Source organism: Oncorhynchus keta, chromosome 15 (assembly GCF_023373465.1).
Source record: "Oncorhynchus keta strain PuntledgeMale-10-30-2019 chromosome 15, Oket_V2, whole genome shotgun sequence".
In the NCBI taxonomy this organism is placed as follows: Eukaryota; Metazoa; Chordata; class Actinopteri; order Salmoniformes; family Salmonidae; genus Oncorhynchus; species Oncorhynchus keta.
In genome coordinates this window covers 31,063,302-31,086,699 of record NC_068435.1, presented here as the reverse complement: position 1 = coordinate 31,086,699, position 23,398 = coordinate 31,063,302, and the positions used below count along the sequence as shown (strand labels likewise).

Below are 23,398 nucleotides of genomic sequence, written 5' to 3'. Positions count from 1 at the left end.
TTATTTCCATTCTTTTACTTTTAGATTTGTGTATATTGTTGTGTATTGGTAGATATTACTGCACTGCTGGAGCTAGGATTTCGCTATACCCACAATATATTCTGCTAAATATTTGTTTGCGACCAATAACACGTGATTTTTCTTTACCCTTGTGAGGAGGACAATAATGCAGATGAGCTTCCCTGAGATGGTTTCTAACAGTCTGTGCATGAAATCTTCAGTTGTGCAAACCCACAGTTTCATCAGCTGTCTGGGTGGCTGGACTCAGATGATCCTGCAGGTGAACAAGCCAGATGTGGATGTCCTGGACTGGCATGGTTACATGTGGTCTGTGGTTGTGAGGCTGGTTGGACGCACTGCCAAACTCTCTAAAGCAATGATGGAGATGGCTTATGGTAGAGAAATAAACATTACGTTCTCTGGCAACAGCTCTGGTGGACATTCCTTTTGTCAGCATGCCAATTGCATGTTCCCTCAACTTGAGGCATCTGTGGCATTGTGTTGTGTGACAAAACTACACATTTTAGTGGCCTTTTATTGTCCCCAGCATAAGGTGCACCTGTGTAATGATCATGCTTTTTAATCAGCTTCTTGATATACCACACCTGTCAGGTGGATGGATGATCTTGGAAAATGAAAAATGCTCACTAACAGGGATGTAGACACATTTCTGTATAACATTTCAGTGAAATAAGATTTTTGTGCGTATGTGACATTTCTTGGACGTTTTATTTCAGCTCATGAAACATGGGACCATCACTTTACATGTTGCAATTATATTTTTGTTCAGTATGGAATCAAGAGGTTTATCTGACCGCTGATGAATTCAGAACGAAGATGAAAAGAAATACAAAGCTGTCAATGTCTTTGCAGTTTATTTTTATTTGTTTAACTAGGCAATTCAGTTAAGAACAAATTCTTATTTTACAATGACGGCCTACCCCGGCCAAACCCTCCCCTAGCGACTTTGGGCCAATTGTGTGCCACCCTATGGGACTTCTGATTCAAGCCAGTTGTGATACAGCCCGGTATTGTACCAGGGTCTGTAGTGACGCCTCTAGCACTGAGATGCAATGCCTTAGATCGCTGCGCCACACTGGAGCCTCTGGAGCGTGTTACAAACAAGCGAAAGAAAAAATTGTTTAAAATGAAAACCGAGATGATAGCATTAAAATAGAGTAGGCTACACACAGGCCAAGAATTGGGCTATTGAAATCTATTTCATATTCAATCAATTTAGTTATTCTGTTTTGCTAATTGTAGCCTAGGCTTCAACAGCTTATGTTATTTTTGCCTCAATATGTTTCATGATGTGTGTTCACAATGTGCCACATCTCTGGTTTTGTGCTTTAATATATGATGAGTCATTAGAATAAGCCACCTCAATATGACCTATTAGAAGCCATAGATGATCATATACATGGGCTAACTGCCTTGTTCAGGGGCACAACAACAGATTTGTACCTTGTCAGCTGGGGGGATTTGAACTTGCAACCTTTACAGTTACTAGCCTAACACTCTAACCACTAGGCTACCCTGCTCCAATGACAACATTTGTCTTTGCCTGGTGTTTTGGGAAATGCATATTACATCTTTGGCCGTTGTAGGAAAGTTGCATGTTAAAACACTTGTAAGCCTAAGTTCCATCGCTATCAGGAAACCGGGCCCTGGGCCTTATCCCTCCTAACCATATCTAAAGTATTTGGCCCCTGCCCTATTATAGGCTAGCCTCTTATGTAACTCAATCTGTCTGTGTGTGTGTCCTTGAGTGTGTGTGTGTGTGTGTGTGTGCATGTAAAGTGATACTATCTACATCAGCTCCCTACCCTCCTGCAGGCTTTCGTTCCATCCTAAATCAAGCACACCATATTCTACTAATTAGCTTCTCACCACGAGCTTGATCAGCTTAATCATGTGTGTTAAAACAAGGTGGGATCAAAAGCATGCTGACTAACAGCAAATAAACGATAACCTATCAAAATAAAGAAAGTCACACACCCCATATATATTTATTTAGATAGTTTAGGGTGAGTTGGGAGCACATGGATCATTGTGTTAATAGAGGACAGTCAAATGAGAATAATGAGAGTTCTAACTAGTCTGGCTGTGTAACAAGGGGCCTTCAATTGAAATCAAATCAAATGGACCAGATTTCTCTGAGACTGGAACTCGCTCAAATGAAGCACTGCCGCGATATGGGTCGATGATCCATGCATGATTAAGTGCTATCATCTTTCCATTTCACTTGACTCACTTGACAAATATGTCCGGTGCTAGACTGGTCAGGCGGTTAATTAACTACTTCCTCCTCCTGAATCCTTCTGTGTGAGAATGTGCCTCTTTACTTTGAAAAAGCTCCCCAGGCACAACTCTTTCGGGGGATCAAAAGGTGTTGGCTGTTAAAGCAAGACGAAGATCAATACATGCCTATTATGACCATATTTCAACTGAACTCACATACTGTATAGTAATACTTGGCCCTGATAGGTTCAGCAAGTTTCTCAAAACGTCAAATAAAAAGTTTGTTTTTCTCCTACATGTGTATACAATACATTATATCAAATTCTGCCTGTAGTTTGACCGATACTGAATGCAACAGTGTTGTTTGTTCCGTAACTCCAGTTGATCTCTCGACAGTTCCAGGACATCACCGTTCAAACCCCTTGATATGAACAGCTGTAGCCAGTGGTTGCTGAGCCAATGATGCTCTTACATTGCAGTTCAGTCGACTACAGCGCCTTCACAAGGCCTAAATAACACGTACCAGACCACACAGCAGTTCAGTCACACATCCATTTCCCAACTGCCACAGCACTGCCCCGCCATTTGGACAGGACCACAGCTGCCGGGCAGAGAGAGAGGTCACAATTCAGGATATCCCTGGACGACCGGTTCGCCAGTAATGAAACCTTCATCCACTCTCCATCTCACATTAGACATGACTGTAAATGTAGATATGGATATTAATGGCAAGAAGAGACAGACAGAGGGAAGTCCACCAGCATCCTGTGATCAGTGGGAACTCGGTCAATAGAAAGATAGAAAGCATGAAATCAACACACAATCAATGACGTACTCTGTGTCTTAAAAAAACAGTGGTTGGAACCAAAAATCTCCAATTTGGACCTCATCAGACCAAAGGACAGATTTACACCGGTCTAATGTCCATTGCTTGTGTTTCTTGGCCCAAGCAAGTCTCTTCTTATTATTGGTGTCCATAAGCAGTGGTTTCTTTGCTGAAATTCTACCATGAAGGCCTGATTCACGCAGTCTCCTCTGAACAGATGTATCTGTTACTTGAACTCCGTAAAGCATTTATTTGGGCTGCAATTTCTGAGGCTGGTAACTCTGATGAACTTGTTAAATTAGAGTTACCAGCTTCAGAAATTGCAGCCCAAATAAATGCTTCACAGAGTGGTGGTCGTCATCAGAGCCAGTTTTATCATACCGCTTGATGGTTTTTGCGACTGCACTTGAAGAAACTTTCAAAGTTCTTCAAAATTTCCGGATTGATTGACCTTCATGTCTTAAGTAATGATGGACTGTCGTTTCTGCTTTATTTGAGCTGTTCTTTCCATAATATGGACTGCGTATTTTATCAAATAGGGCTATCTTCTGTATACAAACCCTACCTTGTCACAACACAACTGATTGGCTCAAATTCCACAAATGTACTTTTAACAAGGCACACCTGTTAATTGAAATGCATTCCAAGTGACTACCTCATCAAGCTGGTTGAGAGTGCCAAGAGTGTGCAAAGCTGTCATCAAGGCAAAGGGTGGCTATTTTGAAGAATCTCAAATATAAAATACATTTTGATTTGTTTAACACTTTTTTTGGTTACTACATGATTCCATGTATGTTATTTCATAGTCTTGATGTCTTCACTATTATTCTAAAATGTAGAAGATAGTACAGATTAAAACCCTTAAATGAGTAGGTGTGTCCAAACTTTTGACTGGTACATGAGCTGGTGCCTTTAACTAATGGTCAGATATTGACTTCTGTCAGAAAAAAATAGCTGTATAATATTTTTTCACTCGGCCACTGTTTTGATAAAGCACACAGCGTAGCTTGGAGTCAATGCAGCAGGGTGGTTAGCAGTCGCTTCTCTGTAGGTAAGAACTACATGACAGCGTCAGAGGCTGAGGGCTGAATGTCTAACAGGTATCATGCCCTTACTGGTAAATAATAATGGGCGAACAACCATTCAATTGATCCCTTTGAAGTTTTGTAATGACTTGAACTTTTCCAAAGATTAGTGTCCAGAAAATTATTAAGAAATTGCCTAATCAAAGTTGTTACACGCCTTGTACACCTGACCAGTTCGAAGCCAAAGACTTGTATGAGTGAATGACGTTTTAAGCGGTCAGACATTAGGTCATTTCCTAACTTCAACAGAGTGAAAATGTAATTGTCAGGTGGGTTTGCCCTGTTGTATTTATACTTGTCAATTCAATTGAAATCAGTTACAATTCTCTAAGAAGATTATACAGGTGGTATCATGACACAAGGTGAGACCCAGACGCAGACACATGAGGCAGATGGTTGGAGTCTAACAATATTTATTAATCCAATAGGGTAAGGCAAGAGAATGGTCATGGACAACCATCTAATGCATTGTTACTTTTAGGGAATATTCAGAGGTGGAAACTTTCCGTGGGAATGAATGGGAATATATGGGAATTAACGGGAATATATGGGACTTAACAGGAATATATGGGAATTAACGGAAATGTATGCAAATGAATATTAATACCACTTAAATGTAGATGTTTTTTTGCATTGGATATATTTCCCATATCATAATGGAGACAGAAACATAAACATTTTACCTTATCATATGTAAACATAATTGCAAATCCTTCCAATAGAAATGTTTAAAAACTATTTAGTTACGAATTGAACTTTAATTAAATGAGTTGACTCTTCACATGGGATGATTTCACTGAACAACAAAAGAAAGGAAATATTGAATGATCCATCGCATCTCCCAAAAACATTTAACATACATCTGTAAAATGATAGTCTACAAACTAAAGATTTAGTTGTCTTCCTCTCAGGCTTCCATGTCTTCTCCCTGGACCTCCTCAATGTCCACCTCTTGAACATCAGACTCTGAGGCCTCATCTTCACTGTCAATTTTCAACCTTGTTGAGGATGGCTCGTTGTCAGGCTCAAAAAGCCCAAAATTTGCTCGGATGGCCACACATTTTTCAACCCTTGTATTGGTCAGCCTGTTGCGTGCTTTGGTGTGTGTGTTCCCAAACAAGGACCAGTTGTGCTCTGAGACGGGTGATATTGATGGGATTTGTAGGAGGATGATAGAGGCAACAGGGGAAAGAGCCTCAGATCCACAAAGTCCCCTCCACCAGGTGGCTGATGAGATATGTTGACACAACTGCCATATTGCATCTCCATCCAAAAACCCCTGCTTGGAAGTGTACTTCGCCAGACTGCCAAGAACCTTGCCCTCATCCAGGCCAAGGTAGCGAGACATGGTAGTGATGACACCATACGCCTTGTTGATCTCTGCACCAGACAGGATGCTCTTGTCAGCATACTTGGGGTCCAACATGTACGCTGCGGCATGTATGGGCTTCAGGCAGAAGTCTTCACGCTTTTTGATGTATTTCAGAACTGCAGTTTCCTCTGCTTGGAGCAACAGTGAAGTGGGCAGGGTAGTACTGATTTCTTCTCTTACATCTGCAAGCGGTGTCTGAACATCAGACAGGATGGCATTGTCTCCTTCAATCCGTGCAATGCCTACTGCTATAGGATTCAGGAGTTTCAGGCTGCTTACCACTCTCTCCCAAAATACATAATCCAGGAGGATCCTCTTGATGGGGCTGTCCATATCGGCAGACTGTTATAAGGCCCTTTCTTGGAGATATTCCTTCCCCTCCAGGAGACTGTCAAACATGATGACAACACCACCCCAATGGGTGTTGCTGGGCAGATTCAAATGTGGTGCTCTTATTCTTCTCACTTGGTGAGGTAGATTGCTGCTATAACTTGAGGACCCTTCACATACCTAACAATTTCATTGGCTCTCTTGTAGAGTGTATCCATTGTTTTCAGTGCCATGATGTCCTTGAGGAGCAGATTCAATGCATGAGCAGCACAGCCAATGGGTGTGATGTGAGGGTATAGGTGGCATGAAAAGGTCACTGCAAAAGATGAACACATTCTGCCCACACCAAAACTGGCGTGGCTCAGTTCCAACATCTCCAAATCATACGGCAAATTAGGGTGTTTCTGTTACCATCAAAGGTGAATGGAGGGTGTTTTCTAGAGAAATACACATAGTATGGCTCTGATTTATCATTAAAAACATGCCTGTATGTTGCCTGCCACAGTTTGATAAATCCCAATCATTTGTTGTACATGTAAATCCTAGATTCTCCACGTATGGCAGAATTTAGTGAGAAATTGCTCTTGACGAGGCGTGGAGTTGTGCACTTCCAATCAAGTTGATTTGCACATTTTCATCGAGATTGGTGTCATATTTGTCACGGCCGTCGAAAGAACTGGACCAAAGCGCAGCGTGGTGAGAGTACATTTTTATAAAATGTCGCCAACAAAACAATAAACCATACAAAACGACCGTGAAGCTTAAGGGCTATAGTGCCACAAACAAAAGCAACTTCCCACACAGAAAGGAGGGCTACCTAATTATGGTTCCCAATCAGAGACAACGATAGATAGCTGTCCCTGATTGAGAACCATACCCGGCCAAAACAAAGAAATACAAAACATAGAAAATAGAACATAGAATGCCCACCCAAATCACACCCTGACCAAACCCAGAATAGAGACATAAAAAGCTCTAAGGCCAGGGCATGACAGTACCCCCACTCCCCCCGCTAAACCTGAATCCTATAGGGGAGGATCTGAGTGGGCATCTATCTGCGGTGGCGGCTCTGGTGCGGGACAGACCATGCTCCACCTCTGGCTCACCCCGCCGGAGGCTCCAGACCGGGGACTGTCGGAGACTCCGGACTGGAGACCGTCGCTGGAGACTCCGGACTGGGGACCCTCACTGATGGGAGGAGACATATAGATAGCCTGGTGCGTGGGGCTGCCACAGGACCCACCAGGCTAGGAAGACATAGAGGCGGCCTGGTCCTTAGAGGAGGCACAGGATGAACCGGGCTGTGGGGGAGCACTGGAGATCTGATGCTTACCACGTACACCTCTCCTTTTGGCTGCATGCCCACTTTAGCCTGGCACGTGCGGGAAGCTGGAACCGGCCGCACTGGATTCTCCTGGCGAACTGGGGATACCGTGCGTAGAGCTCGCGCAGGATAACCTGGGCCGAAAAGACGCACCGGAGACCAGGAGTGCTGAGCCGGCACAATCCCTCAACCCCACAATCCCAACTTTAGCATGGCAACTGCGGGGAGCTTGCAGATAGCGCACCTGGCTATGAGAGCGCACTGGAGACACACAGCGCAGAGTCGCATAACCTGGTGCCTGACTAGTCACTCTCTCCCCACGGTAAGCACGGGGTGTTGGCTCAGGTCTATAACCTGATTCTGTCAATCTCCCCGTGTGCCCCCCCCAGATTTTTTGGGGGTGCTGCCTCTCGTGCCTGCTTCGCTGACTTGCCTCCTCATATCGCCGCCGCTCTGCTTTAGCTGCCTCCAGTTCCTCCCTTGGACGGTGATATTCCCCAGCCTGCCTCCAGGGTCCCTTACCGTCCAGGATCTCCTCCCATGTCCAGGAGTCCCTTTCAGCGTACATTTTTCCTTTATTTAAAATGACGCCAACAAAACAATAAACCATACAAACCGACCGTGACGCTTAAGGGCTATAGTGCCACAAACAAAGACAACTTCCCACACAGAAAGGAGGGAAATGGGCTACCTAAGTATGGTTCCCAATCAGAGACCACAATAGACAGCTGTCCCTGATTGAGAACCATACCCGGCCAAAACAAAGAAATACAAAACATAGAAAATAGAACATAGAACATGCCCGCCCAAATCACACCCTGACCAAACCCAAAATAGAGACATAAAAAGCTCTAAGGTCAGGGCGTGACAATATTGGCTTAGATATGATGGTAGGGAGATTTACATTGTACACTGAGCTTCAATCAATGACAGAGTTGTGTCAGTGAGGTGCTTGGTTTTCAATGGGCTAACAGTTACAGTATAACATGGTTTTTGCAGACTAAAAAAGTATGTGTTCGTATGGTATCAGAAACTTCACTCAAGCGTGGTAACAATCATTTGTTTTTATACCTCGTTAATTACGGAATGCAAATACCACCAGTTACATGTTAGTACAGTAACTATGATTTATTACAATTAATTTCAATATGTGTTACATATGTGTTACATAATTACACTGAAATAAGGGCCCCTTAAAATAGTGTTATCAAAGCTAGACCAGAGCCTGTCGTTTCCAATGGGAGAAAATGAATCATAGTGGGCAGAACAACAAGGAGGTGAGCAGAGCCATTCGCGAGCTTGCCTTTTGGCGCTTTCTCGCATTTATTTGCATATTTCTGTTAGGGAACGCCTACTCTGTGAACTGCACGTGTGCAAAAACTAAATTTGTTCTTGCACTCCGAAACAATGACATTTTTAAAAACTTTGTCAAAGGGTAAAGTCTATTCTAGTTTTAGAAAAATTATGTATGGTGATCAAATGTATCATCCTTGAGAAAATTAGCAGAATGTCGACCAAAATCCATCTCCCACTGCCAGCCACTGGCCTTCCTCTCAACACCATATTTGGTAGTGTCCCGCCCTGGCCATAGAGAGTCTTTTATTCACTATTTTGGTTAGGCCAGGGTGTAACTAGGGTTGGCATTCTAGTTTCTTTATTTCTATGTTTTCTATTTCTTTGTTTTTGGCCGAGTGTGGTTCCCAATCAGAGGCAGCTAGCTGTCTATCGTTGTCTCTGATTGGGAATCATACTTAGGCAGCCTTTTTCCCACCTGTGTTTTGTGGGTAGTTGTTTTCTGTGTAGTTAATTTGCCTTACAGAACTGTTCGTCTTTCACGTTGTTATTTTTGTTCGAGTGTTTTGATAAATACAAATCATGAACACTTACAACGCTGCGCTTTGGTCCATGCCCTACGACAACGAACGTAACAGGTAGGGAATGGAAACACCAACCAGATGCTTCACATTTATTCACCTGGTGAAATATCTGTCTCCTTGTTCTATATGAGGTGTTACCTAATATTAACCCTCACATCACCCATTTTATGTTAATGGTAATACCTCATTTGGGAATTCACTTTTCAGAAGTTTTTCAGCAAGATGAGAATGAATTACTAAAGCTGTAGGAAGTATCTTGAGTACGGCACCCATCTTGAAGCACCACCCCCACCCATCACATCAGCCACTAAGGAAGTCAGCCCTGTTCCTGTGGATATGATCCACATGACTGGGCAAGTATACAGACACTAAATCCACAGAATCATAGGATTAGTACTACTAGTAGTGAGGTCAGTCCATGAAATGGTGCCTTTTGCATGCATCCCTTTGATATTTTAAGCAGGAATTGTGCACCAATATTGAATTTTAAAAGTCTGTTCTATTACATTATTATTAGTCCCCTTTAATATAGACCACATGGACAATTCAATACATCAGATTTGTCATATGAATAAAGTCTTGCTAAAGTACAAATATGTCCCTCTGTGATTTCTAGGAAGATTTCAAACCACTGAACCCCCCCCCCAATTTTTTTTCCAGGTTTCCCCCATCATTAGCCCTAGTTGGTCATTTATTTATTACCTCCTTTTTCTCCCCAATTTCATGGTATCCAATTGTTAGTAGTAACTGTCTTGTCTCATCGCTGCAACTCCTGTACGGTCTTGGGAGAGGCGAAGGTCGAGAGCCATGCGTCCTCCGAAACACAACCCAACCAAGCCGCACTGCTTCTTAACACAGCGCGCATCCAAGCCGGAAGCCAACCACACCAATGTGTCAGAGGAAACGACGTACACCTAGCGACCTGGTCAGCATGCACTGTGCCCGGTCCGCCACAGGAGTCACTAGTGCACGACGAGACAAGGATATCCCTGCTGGCCAAACCCTCCCTAACCCAGACGACACTAAGCCAATTGTGCGCTGCCCCATGGGCCTCCCAGTTTCGGCCGGCTGCGACAGATTTATTGAATTCTCCATGTGGTCTATATTAAAGGAGACTAATAATAATGTAATAGAACAGACTTTTGAAATTCAATATTGGTGCACAGAGCTGCAACAGAGCCTGGGCTTGAACCCAGCGTCTCTGGTGGCACAGCAATGCAGTGCCTTAGACCACTGCCCCACCCGGGAGGCCATAGTTGTTCATTTCTGAAGATTATTATTTATTTCATGTGATTAGGGATTACTTTACATCTGTCCCCTCATTTTAAGGTCAACCCTGCTACGTGAACTGAACTGAACCGTTTTATTATGGTGAAATGATTCATTTTTAAATAAAGAAGAAACATTGAACATTATTAGTCAAATCATAGAGTTAAAGCAGGGGAGCTGGTTCTTTTTGGCAATTTTCTGGTTTTTAATGGTGGAAAACTAGGCGGGTTGAGCATAACATGTCAACCCTGTTACCCCATAGATAGACAGGCTAGACATTTCTGAACGGTCCAATGCAGCTGTTTTTATATCAATCTCAAATCATGTCTGGGTAATAAACGGTTTAATAGTAATAGTTTTCTATAATTGATCAAAATAGATTTTTAGCAACAAAAAAAGGTCTCAAGCAAAACTTAGCTTGGGCTGTCTGGGGGTGGTCTGAGTTGGGAGGGGAAAACTGAAAACTAGCTGTTATTGGTAGAGGGGTTTGGAACTCTTTTTTTATTGGTCTATTAACGAATTTACCGCCTGGTGATGAAATTCCTGCCCATGCAAACCTGTTAAATAGAAAATCCTGTGTAGATTTTATTTTCAACCAGCAACTCAGGAAATAACACTGATTTTTACACTTTTCCAGTGTTAGTTTTACCAGCTGTTGTACATTACAAAACACAGGAAAAACAGAATTCTGACTGCACTGGGCCTTGAACAATAAAAAAGATTGACACTTATATTCAATTGCCACTCCCTGTTGAAATCAAGAAGCTTCCATTCACGTCGTCACAAGGTAATTCATGGATGATTTAAGATGAAATTTACGGTCAACCCTGTACATTTATTTGGCACTTAATAGGCACTTACTATAGAATTTAACAAAGAATTCAACATCTTGAGATGGGAAAACATGTTTTTCTGAAGGTGAACATGTGCACTTAGTGACAGAATGATAGGTGAAATCCATTTTTTTTTTTACCAAGTTACACTTCTCAAAAGGCTCCACAATGGTGGACAACCCAATAATTTCAATAATGCTGTGGTAGCCAAAGTACTAAAACTAGAAGTACTAGTATTAGTACTGTGGTACTACTAGTAGTAGTATCAGAGACTACCTGACTACGGTGGCAATGTTTTTTAAAATATTTATTTTTATTGATCCTTTATTTGAGTGTTCCAGAGGCCATAGTGCTGTAACTACCCAGAATTCTTCATGGTCAGTGAAGGTGAATGCATGTCCAGAGCTGAGACTGAATCAGTTCTACATTATTAGGCATCTCCCTAAGATCCTATTATTTTAAGTAAAATAAAGCAGCGTCCTAAGAATATCAATAACCAATCACCTGAGTCCTAGTTTCACAACAGTGAACTCAGATTCTATATTAAGCTCACAACTCAGTTTGATTGGTCGATCTTTACCTTGTCCCAGTTGCAACCTATAATCAAGGACAGGACACATTGTATTGGATCTTCGGCAAGAGGACAGAAACTTTTTCATTTAAATGTTCTCTTTGATGATAAATCGTCCGAAGTGACTGCATTTGTGAATAACTCATGAAGGTGTTAAAATGGCTAGATATCATATGTGACATATCAGCCACAGACTTAATTCTGATTTACAGGTATGGATGCAGTGTAATCATCCCTTCCATCAGCGATCTCTTTCCTCTTTAAATAAACCTTCTGTTTAGAGTTCTTGGAGATTAAGCAATAAGGCCCGAGGGGATGTGGTATATGGCCAATATACCACGGCTAAGGGCTGTTCTTATGCATGACGCAACTCTGAGTGCTGGTATATTGGCCATATATCACAAACCCCAGAGCTGCCATATTGCTATTATAAACTGGTTACCAACGTAATTAGAGAAGTAAAACATTTTTTTTTTGTCATACCCATGGTATACGGTCTGATATACCACGGCTTTCAGCCAATTAGCATTCAGGGTTTGAACCACACAGTTTATAATCCACTGGCTAAATTTGCCACTGGCTAAATCTATGACTTTGAAATGCCTATTTACTCTGTTCCATCTGACTGCGCAATTCACTGTCTCATCAGCCCAGCCAGGCAACTTAAACCTGATCTCCACTATAAAAAGCATCTCGACATTATCTCACATTTCTTTTAGACTAACATTTAGTTTTCAACAGCGGAGATTTGTTTGAACCTTGCTGTCTGTCTCTCCGACATGTGCAACATTGTTTCAACATTCAAATTTGATCTCCTGCTGTCCCGTAGTAATGAATGAGTCGAGACAAGACAGGCAGTGTTTCTCAGCCAGTCAAAATCATGAATCAGTTGCCATAATTTTTATGGATATATACAAAAAAATGTAAATTGAAAAAAGGTCAAACTAAACACAGCTACTTTGCAGTATTTCCAGCTTCAGAAGTGATTGTGTTATTGTAGCTGTGTTGCTGGATAGCTCCTATGCCAGGCAAAATCACACATCATTATCTCATTGTTATGGATGTACTCAAATGTCACAGTTTAAACAAGTGCAAATGAAGCTACTTTGCTGTTATTCTGGTTTACATGACAATAACTTAGCCGTAGTTGACTAGCTAGCAAGCAAGGGATTCGAACGTTGCCAGCCAGTATAGCAATGGAACATTTAGAACGATCGACAAGGTCCATAGATACAGAACAAATAGACTGAATGAGGTCTCGTCTCTAGCAACCCCAGATTTGTGTCGGGACTATATCTTGTGGAAGGACGAAATAGTATGAATAAATTAATCAAAATAACGTTACGTGAATGTGTTGGTAATCCGTTGTATAAAAGTGATAATGCCCTCAAAGCCGGTGTTTGGAGATTATATTGGTTTTATTATATTACTAACACCCATGTCAATATATCCTCCAAACACTAGCTTGTTGGGCATTATCACTTAAGGAAACCCTAAATTAATAATACCAAAAACTTACCTTGGCTTGGAAGAGTTCCAGTGTTGGAAAGTCATAACCAGCTAGCTAACATAGCAGACATCTGTTTCAGTTGTCAAACTAGCTAGCTGCATTTGCTAGCTAAGTAAGTGAAACTGAAAGTGAAAATGTCCGGATGTCATAGTTACGGTAAGTCTATGGAAGGGAGTGAGAACCATGAGCCTCCTAGGTTTTAGCTTTGAAGTCAATGTACCCAGAGACGGAAGCAAGCTGTCCTCCAGCTACACCATGGTGCTACCCTACAGAGTGCTGTTGAAGCTACTGTAGACCTGCATTTCAAAATAGTGTGTTTTAATCAGTTATTTGTTGACGTGATTATATTTAGTATAGTTTTATCTAAAAAGGATAACTTTTTAAATGTTTGAAGATTTAAAACTTTATGAAATTTACTGATGAGGATGGTCCTCCCCTTCCTCCTCTGAGGAGCCTCCACTGAAAGATCAATTATATGTTATTGACATTTGACATCTCGAAATTGTAATATGTTTGTGGGGAGAAAACAGGTTACTGTTTTTCCAGACGATTAGAAGACATGTTTTCCAAAGAAATGCAATCAGCATGTTTCTAATGACAAATATAGTCACCTCCAAAATGATTGGCACCCTTGATAAACATGAACAAAAAATACTGTATAAAATAAATACTACAAATAATGACCTACGTGTAACTGCCAAAATAAAGGAAACACCAACATAGTGTCTTAATAGGGCGTTGGGACACCACGCGCCACCAGAACAGCTTCAATGCTCCTTGGCATAGATTCCTCAACTGTATGGAACTCTAATTTGCAACGGCGTTCGTCTGTTGAAGGAGAAGCGGACCAAAATGCAGCGTGGTGGTTACTCATGTTCTTTAATGAAGAATCGACGATACATGAAATAACTATATAAATACAAAACAACAAACGGAACGTGAAAACCTATACAGCCTGTCTGGTGAACAACTACACAGAGACAGGAACAATCACCCACAAAATACACAGTGAAACCCAGGCTACCTAAATATGGTTCCCAATCAGAGACAACGAGAATCACCTGACTCTGATTGAGAACCGCCTCAGGCAGCCAAGTCTATGCTAGACACACCCCTAATCAGCCACAATCCCAATGCCTACAAAAAAAACAATACGACAACACAATAAACCCATGTCACACCCTGGCCTGAACAAATAATTAAAGAAAACACAAAATACTAAGACCAAGGCGTGACAGAACCCCCCCCTAAGGTGCGGACCCCGGACGCACCTCAAAACCATAGGGAGGGTCCGGGTGGGCGTCTGTCCATGGTGGCGGCTCCGGCTCGGGACGTGGACCCCACACCATAAATGTCTTAGTTCCTCCCCCTTGCGTCCTGGGATAGTCCACCCTCGCCGCCGACCATGGCCTAGTAGTCCTCACCCAGAACCCCACTGGACTGAGGGGCAGCTCGTGACTGAGGGGCAGCTCGGGACTGAGGGGCAGCTCGGGACTGAGGGGCAGCTCGGGACTGAGGGGCAGCTCGGGACTGAGGGGAAGCCCAGTACTGAGGGGAAGCCCAGTACTGAGGGGAAGCCCAGTACTGAGAGGAAGCCCAGTACTGATAGGAAGCTCAGGCAGGTAGTTGGCTCCGGCAGATCCTGGCTGGCTGGCGGATCTGGAAGAGTCTAGAGTCTAGGATCTAGCTGCTCTGGCTGCTCCATGCAGATTGACAGCTCTGGCTGCTCCATGCAGACTGACAGCTCTGGCTGCTCCATGCAGACTGGCAGCTCTGGCTGCTCCATGCAGACTGGCAGCTCTGGCTGCTCCATGCAGACTGACAGCTCAGGCTGCTCCATGCAGACTGACAGCTCAGGCTGCTCCATGCAGACTGACAGCTCAGGCTGCTCCATGCAGACTGACAGCTCAGGCTGCTCCATGCAGACTGGCAGCTCAGGCTGCTCAGAACAGGCAGGAGGCTCCGGCAGCGCTGTAGAGGAGGAAGGCTCTGGAAGCGCTGAACAGGCGGGAGACTCCGACAGCGCAGGAGAGGAGGAAAACGCTGGCTGCGCTGAACAGGCGGGAGGCTCCGACAGCGCTAGAGAGAAGGATGGCTCTGGCTGTGCTGAACAGGCGAGGCGCACTGAAGGCCTGGTGCGTGGTGCTGGAACTGGTGGTACTGGATCGAGGACACACCCAGGAAGCCTGGTGCGGGGAGCTGCCACCGGCGAACTGGTGTTTGGAGGTGGCTCTGGATAGACCGGACCGTGCAGGCGCACTGGAGCTCTTGAGCACCGAGCCTGCCCAACCTTACCTGGCTCGATGCCCACTCTAGCCCGGCCAATACGAAGAGCTGGTATGAACCGCACCGGGCTATGCACCCGCACTGGAAACACTGTGCGCTCCATAGCATAACACGGTGCCTGCCCGGTCTCTCTAGCCCCCCGGTAAGCACAGGGAGTTTGCGCAGGTCTCCTACCTGGCATAGCCATACTCCCTGTAAGCCCCCCCCCCAATAAATGTTTGGGGCTGACTCTCAGGCTTCCATCCGCTTCGTCATGCTGCCTCTTCATACCAGCGCCTCTCCGCTTTCACCGCTTCCAGTTCTTCTTTCGGGTGTCTATATTCCCAAGGCTGTGCCCAGGGTCCTTTTCCGTTCAATATCTCCTCCCAAGTCCAGAAGTCCTTTGATCGCTGCTCCTCACGATTAACAGGGGGAGTTGGCTCAGGTCTGAACCCTGACTCTGCCACACTCTCCCTGAGCCTCCCCCCAATTCATTTTGGGGGCTGACTTTCGGGTTTCTTTCTGCGCCGCCGTGTTTTTCTCTTCGACTCCATTCTCCTATAGCCCTCTTCGCACTGCTCCAGCGAATCCCAGGCGGGCTCCGGCACTCTCTCTGGGTCGACCGCCCACCTGTCTATTTCCTCCCAAGTCGTATACTCTATACTCCTGCTGTCCATAACGTCCTCCCATGTCCATTCCTCCTTTCGCTGCTCCTGCTGTCGCTGCCTGTTACCACGCCGCTCGGTCCGGGTGTGGTGGGTGATTCTGTAACGGCGTTCGTCTCTCGAAAGAGAGTCGGACCAAAATGCAGCGTGGTGGTTACTCATGTTCTTTAATGAAGAATAGCGATACATGAAATAACTTAAATATTACAAAACAACAAACGGAACGTGAAAACCTATACAGCCTGTCTGGTGAATAACTAACACAGAGACAGGAACAATCACCCACCAAAATACACAGTGAAACCCAGGCTACCTAAATATGGTTCCCAATCAGAGACAACGAGAATCACCTGACTCTGATTGAGAACCGCCTCAGGCAGCCAAGCCTATGCTAGACACACCCCTAATCAGCCACAATCCCAATGCCTACAAAAAAAACAATACGACGATACAATATACCCATGTCACACCCTGGCCTGAACAAATAATTAAAGAAAACACAAAATACTAAGACCAAGGCGTGACATAATTGAGGGATGTGACACCATTCTTCCACAAGAAATTCCATAATTTGGTGTTTTGTTTATGGTGTTGGAAATGCCATCTCAGGCACCGCTCCAGAATCTCCCATAAGTGTTCAATTGGGTTTAGATCTGGTGAATGAGACACACTCTTTAATCCCGCTATGCTCATTTAAGACCCATCTTTTAAAGCCACAGCGGGCAAAAACTGGTTCAACCAATGTTTTTTCCACAAAATTTCAACCCAGAAAGGCAATGTGATGACGTTGAATCAACAAGGAAAACTCGATTTGCAAAAAGTAATCAAAGTAAAGACATTGAGTATTTTTTCACCCAACTTTTAACCTGAATTCAATGAAATTGTTACATTTGTTGTTTATTTCACGTTGAATTCACAGTTGGCTAACAACTCAACCATGTAAATCAAAAGTATGTGCCCAGTGGGTGAGATCTCTTCTAGCCAAGGTAGCAACTGGGTATTTTTATACATGACCCTAAGCATTTGTAACGACCGTTGGTGGAAGACGGTGAGGACCAAGATGCAGCGTGGTAAGTGTTCATCATTATTTTAATAAACTGAACACTAAATACAACAAGGAACAAAAGAAACAACCGAAACAGCTCCGTCAGGTGTAAAACAACACTAAACAGAAAATAACTACCCACAAAACCCATGTGGGCAAGAGCTAACTAAATATGGTTCTCAATCAGAGACAACGACAGACAGCTGTCCCTGATTGAGAACCATACTCGGCCAAAAACAAAGAAATACAAAAACATAGAACGCCCACCCTAGTCACACCCTGGCCTAACCAAAATAGAGAATAAAAAGCCTCTCTATGACCAGGACGTGACAGCATGATGGGATGTTAGTTGCACACACCTGTGTGGAAGCATCTGCTTTCAAAATACTTTGTACCCCTCATTTACTCAAGTTTTTCCTTTATTTTGGCAGTTACCTGTATATTGTATGCACAAACATATGGGGAAATTATATTATTTTATACCTATACAGTTGCTCAGAGAAAGAGATTTTGTTAAACAAGTTATTATTATTATTATTTTTCTAAAAAATATGTAAAAATTGTCACCGATAAAATAAAAAAATACAAATAAAAACACATAATTAAACCTGCAATAACATTCTACTTTTTGAGTGAATCTCAGTTCATAACAATTTGGGAAAACGCATGTAAAACCCATTTGTCATCCAAAAATGGTTTATCTTTACAAAAATAAGTTTAATTCACATTTGTCATGTCAATATTAAAAATATATATATGTGATTTGAATATGAATTGCAGTTCCACTATCGCACAGTGTTGGCAACAAATGCATTTGATCAATTTCCCAATAGCAAATTCTAGGAAAATGTGATTTAATGTTGAATATCACCTCTTAACTAACCTGAGATTGATTTGAAAATAAACATTTGAAAGGGGAATGTAAAGATGATTGTTTCATGAGAACAATTTGTGGGGCATTTTAGTAGCTAGCTCTTAAAACTAGCTATGTGTCCGGGAAAGGGAGCCCTACAGAGTGGATGAATGTAATGTCCCTTTACTAAAGCACATCGATGGCTAGTCTTTCAGCCACACATGTTGCTGACAGGTGTATAAAATCGAGCACACAGCAATGCAATCTCCATAGACAAACATTCAATCACAGAGTACCCGCACATAAGCCTAAGATGCCAGCAGCATACCACCCTGCATACCACTGCTGGCTTGCTTCTCAAGCTAAGCAGGGTTGGTCCTGGTCAGTTCCTGGATGGGAGACCAGATGCTGCTGGAATTGGTGTTGGAGGGCCAGTAGGAGGCACTCTTTCCTCTGGTCTAAAAAAATATCCCAATGTAATTGGGGACACTGCCCTGTGTAGGGTGCTGTCTTTCGGATGGGACGTTAAACGGGTGTCCTGACTCTTTGAGGTCATTAAAGATCCCATGGCACTTATTGTAAGAGTAGGGGTGTTAACCCCGGTGTCCTGGCTAAATTCCCAATTGGGGCCTCAAACCATCACGGTCACCTAATAATCCCCAATTTACAATTGGCTCATTCATCCCTCTCCCCTGTAACTATTCCCCAGGTCGTTGCTGCAAATGAGAACGTGTTCTCAGTCAATTTACCTGGTAAAATAACAGATAAATAAAGATCACCATGCGCAATGTCAAGCATCGGCTGGTGTGGTGTAAAGTTCGCGGACACTGGAGCATAGGGAAACCCGTTCTCTGGAGTGATGAATCACACTTCACGTTCTGGCAGTCCGACCGTCGAATCTGGGTTTGGCGGATGCCAGGAGAATGCTACCTGCCTGAATGCATAGTGCCAACTGTAAAGTTTGGTGTAGGATGAATAATGGTCTGGGCCTGTTTTTAAAGGTTCGGGCTCCTTAGTTCCAGTGAAGGGAAATCTGAACACTACAGTATACAATGACATTCTAGAGGATTCTGTGATCCAACTTTGTGTCAACAGTTTGAAGAAGGCCCTTTCCTGTTTCAGCACAACAATGCCCCTGTGCACAAAGCGAGGTCCATACAAAAATGGGTTGTTCATCGGTGTGGAAGAACTTGACTGGCTTGTAGAGAGCCCTGACCTCAACCACATTGAACACCTTTGGGATGAATTGAAATGCCGACTGTGGGCCAGGCCTAATCACCCAACTTAATTGCCCATATTAATGCCCATGATTTTGGAATGAGATGTTCGACAAGCAGGTGTCAACAAACTTTTGGTAGTATATTAACCTGTATCGTCTTGTATATTGTACCATCATCACCAGCGCTCTGCAAATCAATCCCCATTTACACATCTACCTGCCCACCTACTGCTGAATTTTTGTCTTTACGACTCCTATTTTACACCAGGCCATTGTTAAATAGACACCAGCTGGAATGCGGTTTTAACCAATCAGCATTCAGGATTAGACCCACCCGTTGTATAATAACATGTTAGTTATATTAGTTATGCTGACTATGACGTTACTTTAGCTAATATGGTAACAACGATGTTGGCTGTTTGTAAAGGTTTGGCTAGGAAAGTTTTTTTTTTTTTTTTCGCCTGGTCACATACAGCTGATTTGTTGTGAACTGATGAAGTCCACGAGCGAATGGAAGAGAGGGAAATACAACGTTGCTGTTATGAGAGTGAACTCATGTTTACACGTGATCAGGTGTGTATTCATTCCGCTAATCCCGTTGAAAAACGTTTCTTAAACGGAAGCAAACAGAACAAAACCGGGATAAACATACATGGATTTGTCCAATAGAAACTCTCGTTTGCAACTGTTGGACTAATGATTACACCATATATCAGCTAGATGTAGGCAAGAGCAGTATTTCATGTCACTGTCTGTCACCTCAAGTTTGTCTCTCGAAGTTGTAAATGTCATTCATAGGCTTGGTTGTAGCAACCTCATGATGGGTATAAGGAAAATTCGAGTATCATGTAGTAGCCTAAAACCTATCACTGTTACATTGAACTGAGTGAATGGAATATGAATGAGAGTCATCCAATATGCTGTAATAGAAAGAAAATCCTCCTCCCTCATCTTAAAAATGGCACTGACCGCCACTATGATTTTTAGATGATTATTCATATGCCTGTGAAGTACATTTTAAGTGAAATGTTTCTTTTTTTTGAAAGATTTACCTGCGTAAACCCATTTGATCGTGGAGCTGTAAGGTTCGATCTGCAATCCAATCACAAGCCGGAACAAATAAAGTTAGACCAATCAAAACACGTCTTTGCCATCTCGCTGGTCGAGGCAGGCAACCAAAAACAACACTGTCAGAAATCTTAAAATAAATGATGTTACCACATCGTTGTTCAGTGATGACTATTTCGTCTGATGATCATAATACATTTCTTAATGTATTTGATGATGCGTTCTGACTATCTTGGTAAAATAGTGTTATTCTAACATGTATTTATTCAATTAGCTACAGTTTTCTTAAACTTGCCTCAGGATTTTTATCGTCTGCACTTTAAGGTGAGAACCTTCATGGGCTATGAAAGAAAAATTCACAACAAAACACTTCTGAGATCTGGGATGGAATGGGGAACACTTTGATTCTCAGAACTATGCTTTTTGCAGATAGAACCATTTAGTCCCAAAGTCAACATGACAACAAAAAGGCAGATTAGTGCTAGCCTAATCAAACACGAGTTGTTTCACACACAAGACACAGTTGATTTATCTTGCCTTTTCCCAAGAGCAATAAGCTATGAGATCAGGACAAACATGTCTTATTGTGCTGATCAAATGCCTAATCTTCTCAGACAAGCAGGCTAAGGACACCATATAAACATCGACGGAAGCATAACTTGAGATTAGGACATGGTTTATCAATTCATTGTTATTATGTCGTTGCTTTACTTTTGTCAGATGTAATTGAAGGGCAAAGAGCAGCGACATGATATTTAAGATTCCAGTCAGCATTCTGTAATCCACATGAAGTCCTAACCCTGCAGATCTGCCATTGGGAAGATTGTCTCCCTGACCTTTCGGGTTTGAAAGTCAATTACATGTCAACTTTGTCCATTCAGGAGACAAATTGAAAATACAAGGCTAGATGTGAAAATAATGGCTAAACTTGCCAAATTTAAATGAAATTGAACCCTCCAACCTGGCTGAACTCTCTCTCTCATCCCTCCCCTCTCCCTGCTCTCATCCCCCCTCTCTCTCCCTATCATGCCAGCTCTCTCTCACACCCTCTCTCTCTCTATCCCTCCATCCCCAGGCAGGGAACACAACTTCAACACTTACAACGACACCACATCGAGTTCTCTGGGCGTCCCCTACAACTACGGTTCCATGATGCACTCCAGTAAGACAGCGTTATGGCACAGAGCCCACTATCTTCACCAAGAGCCCTGCCTTCGCCGACGTTGTCGAACAGTGCGTGGAGTTCATCGACAATGACCTCGACAAGGTCCGGAGCCTCTATGACTGCAGTAGGACTCAGTCGCTTTATGCTCTACAATTGCAGTAAGGCCGGGATTCAATCTGTAGACCGCTGTCCACAATGCACCTTTTAAAGGCTGTGTTCTTGCGTTCGTGGGGATCACATTTCAGGTAAATGCTGCAGATGTCAGCTGAATTGGAAATCAAATGACCAATTCAAATTAAGTTACTTTAAGCTACACAACTGCAGTGAGACTTTGGGCTCAATTCAATCTGTAAAAAGGTAAAGGTAATATTAGATTGAGCCGACATATGCAGCGTTTACCATAAAGGTTGTCTCCGTGAACGCGGGAACCTTTGCCCTTTAATTTTCTATCGTGCTTCAACATGGATCTTCCGCCATTCTTCTGAGATACAGATTGAATCCAGCCTTCAGATATATTAGGACACTAATCTCTGGGTGTCAGTAGACTAGAGGTGAGCGAGGCAGACCAGCAGCCGGAAGGGCCATGCCGGGAGACACAAAAATGGGAAAGGAACTGAACTGACAGTTGGAAGGCTGATGGTCTCTGATCCCATGTACCATCTCCTGCCGCTGTGCTCTTGAGCAAGGCACTTAACCCCCACAATTGCTCATCATCCAGAGGTGCTGCACTGTGGCTGACCCTGTGCCTCTCAACTTGTGTGTATCTCTGGTTGTGTTGGAAAAGGCAGAAGACACATTTCTGTTATAAAGTATATATTCTATTCTACAACTGGCTGAGCAGACTGACTGATCTACCAAGTCAGTAGTCACAGTCACATTGGCCTGCTGCTCTACCGATATATTTATCAGTGGCTGTAGTTCAATCAAACACACAGTGCAGGGGACCTCCTTTGCTGGAATTTCACATTTTTGTGATAAAAAGCACATCTGAAGTACAGTGATTAGCTAGGTAATATGTACAAAGCAAAACACCTGTTGATTTTGATGAAATACAGTAGGTGTATTTCTTAGTGTGTATTTGAGAACCCTAGTGTATAAATAAAACATGATTTGATTGTTACTTTATGAGAGAATAGATGTCTTAGCTGCCTGGGTACATGGTAAAATTAGATAAAAAGGCAAAACATTTGGCACATACTGTATAATTGATATGTGTGTCTGGATGGAGTCTCCAGCAAGTCAAAGTTTTCCTGTGATTGCTGTTTAGCTATTGGCAAGTCGATGTTCAGTATGTGTCCTTTTGATACAGCACGCTCCACCACTTTCTTGGACACCTGTCTTTGAGAGGGAGAACATCTGTGGTATGGCCCGGAAGACCAGGCAGACTGGAGCACGGTGACCCAGGCCCCCAGCGGGCACACCACAGAGTAATCCAACATGGGTAAATGTACCGGTGAGCACCCCTTCAGTACACAACAACCACAAAACAACACTATCACCCCCTCAGTACACAACAACCACAAAACAACACTATCACCCCCTCAGTACACAACAACCACAAAACAACACTATCACCCCCTCAGTACACAACAACCACAAAACAACACTATCACCCCCTCAGTACACAACAACCACAAAACAACACTATCACCCCCTCAGTACACAACAACCACAAAACAACACTATCACCCCCTCAGTACACAACAACCACAAAACAACACTATCACCCCCTCAGTACACAACAACCACAAAACAACACTATCACCACCTCAGTACACAGCAACCACAAAACAACACTATCACCCCCTCAGTACACAGCAACCACAAAACAACACTATCACCCCCTCAGTACACAACAACCACAAAACAACACTATCACC

General features: G+C 43.1%; 1 protein-coding gene across 1 annotated transcript in view; it reads right to left on the bottom strand.

The window, feature by feature from the left end:
• Positions 1–7,746, bottom strand: part of LOC118395220 (opsin-5-like) — a 51,989-nt gene extending 44,243 nt beyond the window's left edge. Inside the window, exons 1-2 of the mRNA XM_052464260.1 lie at positions 7,701–7,746; positions 7,188–7,312 (exon numbers count right to left, since the gene is read on the bottom strand). Coding sequence (XP_052320220.1) covers positions 7,188–7,312; positions 7,701–7,746 — 171 coding nt within the window. The remainder of the gene's footprint in view (positions 1–7,187; positions 7,313–7,700) is intronic.
• Positions 7,747–23,398: the final 15,652 nt, after the last annotated feature.